The sequence below is a fragment of the Nematostella vectensis genome, chromosome 2 (genome assembly GCF_932526225.1).
Source record: "Nematostella vectensis chromosome 2, jaNemVect1.1, whole genome shotgun sequence".
Taxonomy (NCBI): Eukaryota; Metazoa; Cnidaria; class Anthozoa; order Actiniaria; family Edwardsiidae; genus Nematostella; species Nematostella vectensis.
Genome location: NC_064035.1, coordinates 8,224,376 through 8,233,633, shown reverse-complemented (window position 1 = coordinate 8,233,633; position 9,258 = coordinate 8,224,376). Strand labels below are relative to the sequence as shown.

At 36.5% G+C, this 9,258-nt stretch overlaps 2 protein-coding genes across 4 annotated transcripts; one reads left to right on the top strand and one right to left on the bottom strand.

Moving 5' to 3' along the window:
• Nucleotides 1-715: 715 nt before the first annotated feature.
• On the bottom strand, nt 716-4,451 carry LOC5514294 (universal stress protein Slr1101). 2 transcript variants are annotated; one of them, XM_048724146.1, is made up of 4 exons: nt 4,210-4,451; nt 2,394-2,480; nt 1,837-1,949; nt 716-1,202 (listed from the first exon to the last, which is right to left on the bottom strand). In XM_048724146.1, the coding sequence occupies exons 1-4, from the start codon at nt 4,286-4,288 to the stop codon at nt 1,137-1,139; spliced, it is 345 nt and encodes a 114-aa protein (XP_048580103.1). In that variant the 5' UTR covers nt 4,289-4,451; the 3' UTR covers nt 716-1,136. The 2 variants fall into 2 exon arrangements, with proteins under 2 accessions (XP_048580103.1, XP_001634541.2); XM_001634491.3 differs by having other exon boundaries at nt 716-1,419; nt 4,210-4,447.
• Nucleotides 4,452-4,738: 287 nt separating this feature from the next.
• On the top strand, nt 4,739-7,813 carry LOC5514304 (universal stress protein YxiE). Of its 2 annotated transcripts, XM_048723854.1 has the most exons (5): nt 4,739-4,895; nt 6,117-6,206; nt 6,554-6,639; nt 6,968-6,988; nt 7,286-7,813. In XM_048723854.1, the coding sequence occupies exons 1-5, from the start codon at nt 4,835-4,837 to the stop codon at nt 7,499-7,501; spliced, it is 474 nt and encodes a 157-aa protein (XP_048579811.1). In that variant the 5' UTR covers nt 4,739-4,834; the 3' UTR covers nt 7,502-7,813. The 2 variants fall into 2 exon arrangements, with proteins under 2 accessions (XP_048579811.1, XP_001634491.1); XM_001634441.3 differs by lacking the exon at nt 6,968-6,988 and having other exon boundaries at nt 6,554-6,660.
• The last annotated feature ends 1,445 nt before the right edge of the window (nt 7,814-9,258 follow it).

Sequence of the window (9,258 nt, the reverse complement as noted above, 5' to 3'; positions counted from 1 at the left end):
TTATGGCTAAGTTATGGCCAGCTGAGCTCTCCCGCGCGCCTACAGTCTCAGACAGTAGGAGAAAGTTTCAGTTTCAACTTTTATTGTGTAAACAATACCATAAACAAATTTTTAAACAATCATTTTTCCCCTTATTTTGTATGTCATTCCTTTGTTAACCAGGGACGGCGGACGGAAAGGGAGCAGATGTTTTTTTTTTTTTTTTTTTTTTTTAACATGAACGCGTTTTTCGAGTACCTAAATAGTTTTAAATGTGTAAATCAATTGCCTGATAAAATACGATATGGAACATTTTTTAAACTGTTTCAATCATATTTTATCTGCACTCTATGTACAATCCTGGTACCCCCCTCCCCCTTTTAGATCAAATCATCCAGCCCCCCCCCCCCCCCTCTCTCGTCACTTCCACTCCCGCGTTCCGCCGCCACCCCTGTTAACCGATAAATACATTGCAACCTGTTGATAAAACGACATGAAAAAACCGGGATCTCATCATCGCAATGAAAAATCTCGACAATCGAGATGATATCCTGCGTTGCTGATAACCGGGATGTTAACTATCTCACGCGAGATGGTCATCATTTCAAGAATCATTACATCAAGGTTCTAAGCTCTATTAGTACATATAGTCCTCAATAATAAATATTTATTCCTGCTTTGCAGGGTTAAACTGAAAACTACACTAACGATGTTCCCAACAATTATTCTTTTATAATTAATTGTATCAATAGCAATAGCTCATTCCTAATACTCAATTTTTTTGTTAGGAACCACCAGCATCTTCCATAACCAAACCCCATGACAACGTCCTTTATTTTGAGGAGTAACGGTGTTATATACATTTTTAAATGATCCTGATCCAAAGGATAAAAAATGATCCTTTATCCCTAAATTGAGTGAAATCGTGATCACTGATCCCATAATCATATGTTCCAAAGGTCTCCAGAAAATCATTGTGATCCCAATATTTTCAAAATGATCCAACCTAGTTTTGATATCTGATCTTCAAAATAAAGCCGATCCCTGATCCCACATACATAGCCAGTAATACATCCCAGTGCAATGTCCTATAGATTCGAAGTCATTTGTACAACCTGTTCAACAAGATTAACAGAAATTACAACATATTACCACAACTAATGAAGAGTCTGACAATGATATTGTTCTGCTGGTGAAAGCTCTTCGTCAGTGGTAGTAGCCCCCTAAATATAAAATCTGTTAACCAGGTGGTACGACTATAACAGGCACACTAGCATGGTGCACCACATAGTCACTAACACTGCCTAAAATCGTCCTCCTGAACTTGCTGAGGCCTCTAGAGCCTATGATTATTTCATCAACATTCTCTTGCTTGGCTATTCCTATGATCACTTCCCCTGCCTTCCCTCCTCCAGGTAGGAGACGGTAGGAAATTAACTCCTACAGAATGTACAGATAAGACAAGCTTATTTATGGAGTGGAACAAAAGTGTGCTGAATATACCAATCACAGCAGTAGTTGAGCTAGCAGGGGAAGATATGGGAGAAAATGGTAAAGCTAGAAGGGGGATATATGGGACAAAATGGTGTACAAGCCAAGTTATAGCTAGCAGGGGGATAGATATGCCATAAAATGGTGTCTGAGAACACCTTGCATGAGACCTGGTCCCATTCGTGCTGATGCCTTTGGGCAGGGTCCTAGCTAGTAGGGGGAGATACCTGAGCAAAAGCTAAGGACTGAACAAGTAGTTTTGGAGCCCCTCAGATATCAAATGGAAGGTCCCTTCATAAATGATGTTAGCATGTCTTTTAGTTTAAAATCATGCAAACTACTTTATGGAAGAACATTTCTGAATACCTTGAAAGGCAAACAACGCTGCTCGAATACTTTTAGAATGCTGCGTGCTTTGTCTTCAGCTTTCTGCCGTAGAATTTGCCACTCCAGCAACTGGTTTTTAAAATCTACACTTGCTAAAAATGAAAGGAATATTATAATGAAAATCTTAAAAACATGGCTAGAGTACTCTTGAATTTCTAAATTGCTGGCAAAATTTCAGGCCCCTGTACCAGAAATTTTCTTGGGGGTTCAAAATCCAAAAACGTGGACCTGATTTTTCCAGAAAGGGGGGGGGAGAGGGATTATGCCATTGCAGTATCTCAACAGGTTGTTTAATATCGGATTTGGCTACAAAAAAGTTGTACTAACTTATAGATTTTTTTTCTGGAATGCTATTTTTTAAAATCTTATTCGCTTTATGCTTTATAGTTTCGTCTACAAATAGCATGTCTATTGCAAACCAGAAGTGGCATTTCCATGTGCCGTTGCTAAGGGTGAAACACCTGGGTACAGGCCTGCATAGCACTATAGAAGTACACCCTCAACCAATCAGTGTTATATATTTTTGGAGTTCTTACCATGTTTTGCAGCTTGCATAGGGGGTATTTCATATGCACTAACAATGAGAACTTTGTCATTCTCTTGGTGATAATGATCTTTGTACCCTGTAAGGATAAAGCAACACTTTTCTAATAAACCAGTATTAATGGTAAATAGATAAGGTCTGTCCAAATTACAATACAAATAAAAAGGAATCCAGAAGACTCAATATTTTGGATCAAAAGGAATCAGAAATCTCCTTTATGGAGTCACTCTTTTATAAACTCTGTTCCAAGGATAGACGACAGACTGCTATTGATACTAGACTGTGAATACATTTGCAGTTTGTGTTTACATGAGACCTGATTGGTACAGTCAACTTATTGTGCATGGTTCTTGGGACTGCAGGAAGGGAAGAGCTGGGACTATTAGCCATTTTAGTACCCTATTATTGTGATCTTATTTCATTACACCAGACAGCAGATCAAGATAAAGTTAATTATTTAAAATAGCCCAGAAAATCAAATGAGTGATATGCATTACACTCATTTTCAGTCTCACATGCACCCTGTGCCTTTCATTTACGAGTTGCAACTGTGTTTTGGTGGACGTCAATCATGACTTTTGAATTTTTCCAATTCTGCTCCTGTCACAGCTTTAGATCGATCACAACCAAAACAACATCAGAGTGGATTGCCTTCTTAGCTACTTTTAACTGAGAAAATACTGATAAACGCAAAGCCAGCAATTGAATAAAGTTCAAATTGTTTCTTAGCTTTAAGTGGTTGTTGATTAAGAGCGTTTGTTCGTATGTATCCCTTGTCTGCTTGCCTAACACCTGGTGCTTTTCCGCACTATCATCAGCAGCAGTTTAACTGCTGCTGTAACTGCGAAATGGCTTCGGCCACCAAAACTAATCTCAACTCGGAAATGAAAAAAACATAAGGTGCACAATAAGTGCCTGTCAAACTTGTGTGCTTAAAGGCTTTTAGTGGCAAAATACCAACAACAAAAAGAACTTATTCAGCACTTACGAAAAAGCTAGAAAAATTCTTAGTCAGAAAAGGCTTATTTTCATTTGGAGGTTTTATTATTTTTTTTTTGTTCTCTTGAGTGACAGGTGCAGTAATTTCTGGGTTTAAATTTTGGCTTGAATTTGCCACTCAAAAGGTCAAAGGATCAGAAAGTGCAAATCGCCTTTTTGAATTGAGGCAAAAAGCTGCTTCTCACACAAGTGTATGAAGCATTACCCAATATTTGTGACAGCAAAGATTTTACTCCTTGTCCACATGCTATTTAAAGACAAAATCAATTAATTTGTGAACTGATTAAATAACACTTCAAAAATTTACCCAGACAATTTAACAGCATTAGTTTATGTTGCACACATTACATTGTTGTTGTCATCTCAATGATAACAGAAGTCCGAGTAAAAATATCCTTATTTTTTTAGGCTATTACGTACAGTCTTTTATGCAATTTAGTAAACTTGATTGTGATAAAACACAAAGACCCCACAGCAGTGTTTTAGCTTGAGGGGTTTCTTAAAACATTATAATTTAATCACAAAACTCAAAATCTGATACTTAAAAGACGCACTGTAATTATTATTATTTTATCGTACTTAAATATTAGTCTCAACTATTAGTATACTTTTCAAAATAAATGACTAAGAGATACATGAGAGATGAGAGACTGTTATGAATTACACAAATTATACACTGTAAACTTGCATCAGAGTTAAACCAAAAGCTTTGATAACAGGAATCAAAATATCGGATACGTACGATAAAAAATGGATGAGATATATCGTCAATAACATTAGTAACAGAAGGATTTCGGACTTCTACTCACAATCGAATGCTCGTATACTGTTTTTGCTACCATCAACAGGAATCAAAACAACATTTCTCTCTTTAGGACTTGTTGCCATTATCACATGAACAAGAACATCAAGAAGTTGGCTTTAAGTTCCAATAAAACTAGGTTAATATTGCAGAAATAAACTGTTTTCTACTTTCAAACTTGTTAAAGAAGCATCGTCATGTTGATGACTCAGTCAAGGGTTGGCTGAACTCTCGTGCCAGGCGACATGCGTAAATTTAGGGGAGGGGTGGGGGTAAAGATGGGGGTGGGGTAGGTAGGGAGAGAAAACAGAGAGCTCATATAAAAATCACTTGATAAATAAAAAAAGGAAAAATCTAGTAAACTGCTCAAATCTGAAAAAAAAAAAGAAATCCACTGACTCGTTCCTTGATAGTTTGGGATTTTTACGTTTCCGAGTTTTACAGGTTGGGATGTGTCATTCAATTTTTCTATCGAAACTTTTGAATGGTTTATACTAACAAAGAAAGTTGGATGACGAGTTTCATCCAATCAGAAGGCTGCTCATATAACCTGTTTATCCACACGTATTTGGCGTGCTGTGAACGCTTACTCCATACTTACTCGAAAACTACTCTGTATTTCCTACGAGAAAATGTCAAGAAAAGTTCTGGTAGCAGTAGACGGGAGTGAGCACAGTCATGCGGCTCTTGATTGTAAGTTACTGTTTATGTAGCACAAGTTCTACACTTTATTTCAAAGTTGGACTAGTGCCTTTTGGGGTCGCTTTCCAAAGGAGGTCAACATTATTGGATAGCAGATAATTTCAAACTCCCTTATGCGTCAAAATATTCACAATTGAGATATTTCGACTCCCCACTTTCCTGTCTTTTTTACGGTAAATTTCTAAGATTCAGTTAAGAAGGTTTCTCATATAATTTTCGAATCAAAGCGTTCGTTTCGTTGGTATGTTCTAAAAGAACCTTCTGCAAATCACATGGTCCATGTTTGGAGTGATAATATAGATTCCTTATCCCAGATCATCTTTCGATTTCCCACTCATGTACTTTTTATTGTACAACTTTTGTACAGAGCCTATTATTTTCTATATTTGTACTGGAACATCTTTATTTTCTGGGTTTGTCATTATAAATGCATGACTGTGCTTAATATCCCGCCATAATATGCAAATTCTTTGATCTCCTTTATATAAGTACCCTAGATGGTATTTTTGGATATTTCTTAGTTTGGGAATATTACTGCTTTTGTTGTTAGTGTGTTGTCTGTTGTTTTGTTTGTAGTGGGAAGCATAAAAAATGGTTGCCACTGCTACCTGTCAACCAAAAAGCCATACATATATATCTCGATTTCGTATTGTGATTCTTTACACTGCCTGTCAAATGATTTATAATGTGCTTTAGAGATACAAGTGTATGCTTGTTAAAATCTGATGTTGCTTGTAACTCAGAGGGCTTCTGCAACCTCTTTTTCTGTTTCTTTAATGTCTCTGCTTATTTCTCAGTATTTACCAATGTACAGGCCAATCTTTAGTAAATGCTAAAATATTAACTCATACATGATCCATGTATTATCATTAAACATAGAATGAAACCGTGCAAATCTCATCTTCTTATCTGCATCTTTTTGACCTGGTCAAACCTCATATCTAAGAACCTGGCTCAAAGTCCCTTAAATAATTTTCAATAGGGGTATATACTCCTTGATTTTCATCATTTCAGAATCTTAATGTTGTGGAATTTCTGCCATAAATTTCAATAATGAAATGACGATTATAATAATTATCTAAGACTACATATCAACTACTTTAGTAAACTAAAGGGAATGTCAAATAAAAGTTTTTCAACAGCAGGTTTAAGCCAGGGGAATTATGTGAAAAATGGAGTTTGCACTCATTACTCATCTAAGCTTATTTTTAGGGTACTTGAAAAAATGCAAACGTGATGATGATATGTTATATGGATGTATTGTCAAACAGCAGCCAAGCCTGCCAACGTTTTCATTCAAAGGTATGTATTTGAAGAAAATATCAAACTTTTCTGCTGTTAAACTTTGTTAAAAATCTCAGGTTAAACAGACACTTTCTCTTGCCCGAAACCATTTGTGTACTTGTATACTATTCTTGCTGCAACGGACAGTTGTTCATAGGTAACATATAAATGGCTAAATCCTGGTCCCTGGAAACCAAGTAAATGTTTACAGGCACATAAGCATAGAAAGAATGTCATGTGAGTCACCAAGCTTAAATGTTGTTTAGTTGTACTTAGAACTAACATCACAAGTCCTCCAAGTTTGGTCTGACCATCTAGACATGGGAGAAAGACCCCATAGTCTGATAATCTTGTAATTTCAACAGCTGGAATCACAGTTCCCCATGAAGAATGGGAAGAAATCCTCAAGAAGACTAATGAGCGAGCCAATAAGGAAGAGGAATACTTCGAGATGACAGTTGTCCCAACCAAGGTGGATAGCTGTTAGATTTAACATCCCTTTTTTTCATTTCTTTTAAATACTAAAACCCCAAGGATTTTAAGTATGTCTATATTGTGCCACCCAATTCCCCCACCTCACTGACACCCTCAAACCTAAGTGATGCACAATTAAAATTTACCCAGACAATTTAACAGCATTAGTTTATGTTGCACACATTACATTGTTGTTGTCATCTCAATGATAACAGAAGTCCGAGTAAAAATATCCTTATTTTTAATGGGAAGAAATCCTCAAGAAGACTAATGAGCGAGCCAATAAGGAAGAGGAATACTTCGAGATGACAGTTGTCCCAACCAAGGTGGATAGCTGTTAGATTTAACATCCCTTTTTTTCATTTCTTTTAAATACTAAAACCCCAAGGATTTTAAGTATGTCTATATTGTGCCACCCAATTCCCCCACCTCACTGACACCCTCAAACCTAAGTGATGCACAATTAAATGATAAGTCTATGATATTTAAGATCAACAGTTGATTTTTTGCCATAGTTACATACAAACGTTGTAAATGCAAAGTTGATATTGCAATGGTTTAGTTAGCCATGTCAAGATGTCATCTTTGTAATCATTGCATATTATTCTGCTGTCCTTTCATAGATGAAACATGAATTTGAACCACTACTAGATCCAGACAACAAACCAGGCGAGAGGATTTGTGAACATGCGAGAAACAAGAAGGTTGATCTGATCATCATGGGCACACGTGGTCTGAACACATTACGTCGCACCCTGCTGGGTAGTGTTAGTGACTATGTGCTTCACCACGCCCATGTGCCAATTGCAATTGTACCCATGCCTGAGGAGGCTAAGTGATCGATTAGTAACAAGCATTATTGCTTGAATTTCAATGCATTTGTATCGGTTTTATACTTGAATAAAAGCTGTTCATTCAAAGTCAAAGATTTTGATGTAAAACAGTTGTAATGTAATCTTGAATTATTTTACTTCCTGGATTCTGCTGTTATAATAAGTGTATTGTCTGATTCACTTGTTAAAATCATGAATGAATTCATTTTTATAATTATTGCATTCAGTGCTTATACATCATACATGGGAGGGATGGCTTAGTGGCTTAGTTTTTATTCGTTTTTGAGCTTAAAAAAGAATAAATGATTATGGCATCTTGGTCTTTGCAAGTAGTTCTTTAAAGGGGATGCATCAGGAGTAGTATACCTGGCTGTGTTAATCAGACATTATAAATAGCACTTGTAAAATATGAGTTCTGTTAGGTCAACATTGTTTGATTTTGAGGTGTGCTCTGTGTACAAAGATAGTTTTATTTGGATAAAAAAGATAATTTTTTTGTTTCTCTGAATTGATCACAAGACATCACAGCATGTCATGAACTAGTCACGTCTTTAGATTGCATTACATCTGTTCAATTGTTGAGGTTGACCCACCCAAGAATGACAACATCATTAAGTTATGCTTGTATAGATTTTCATCTCCTAACCTGAAACCCTATCTACTGTATGTTATGTACTCTGTATTCATGTCCAAGTTTGCCAGTTTGCCCTTAACCTTTAGTTATTGGTGCCTTATAAGTGGGTTGTTTGTTATTGAAGGATCATCAGATACTACCTCTTCTCCATATGATACCTAAGACTCTAGATTTTTTTTTTTTGAATAACAAAAACAAGTAGAGTGTTTTTCAAAATCCTGTGGAACAAAATGTAACCGTTAAAGTGTAACAGTCAAGCCGGAACAAAAGAGAACAAAGACATTACAGTGTATTGGTACTAAATAAACTAAATAGTATTTCACGGGTCTTTGAAAACCACTCTACTAGCTTAGTTCCAGTAGTTTGGGTTTCCTGTTGTTGGCCTTGTGGGGGGTGAGACTATCCAAGAAGTCCATAAACCACGGGATGTCCAAAGAAACTTCCTAACTAAGCTGTTCGCCGCCCCTAAAAAAATTTAAAGATGAGCTCCACCTGAAAGGTGTGTATTTGCCATTGTGCAGGGCTCCTGGAATTACGCGGAAAAAAACTCAAAATTACGCGCTAAATTATGCGGAAAATCAATCATTACGCGCTAAATTACGCGGGATCTTGCAATACATTTTTCTTTAAAAATCGAAATTTTGCGGGATTCTTTACTGAATTACGCGCTAAATTACACGGAATATCAACTGTCACGCCCAAACTACATTTTGTACCGAAGGAAAGCACGAAAAACTTGAAAATGTGTTGTTTTTTTTTTTTGCGTGAAAAGGCAAGTTTTCATTGGCTCCTAGCAACAGCCAATTAAAAAAGGTATTTTATTATTAGTCCTAGGCCTTCGCGGTTTAGCAAAGAACGCATAGTCATTTTATTTGTTTTTGAAATTCAGTTCGAAACATCGCACTCTGACGAAGAATATCTCTCTTTTTTTACGAGAAATAGAGGTAAGAACCCTAAAAGAACACATCATCTGTGCAATTAAATGTTTTGTCTTTCAAAATTTAGCCAAATTACGCGCAAATTTGTGGATTACGCGGAAAAAGCTAATTTACGCGCTTCCACACAAGCGCGTAATTCCAGAAGCCCTGATTGTGGGGATTGGGTCGAGTTGATAAACAAACAAAATAAT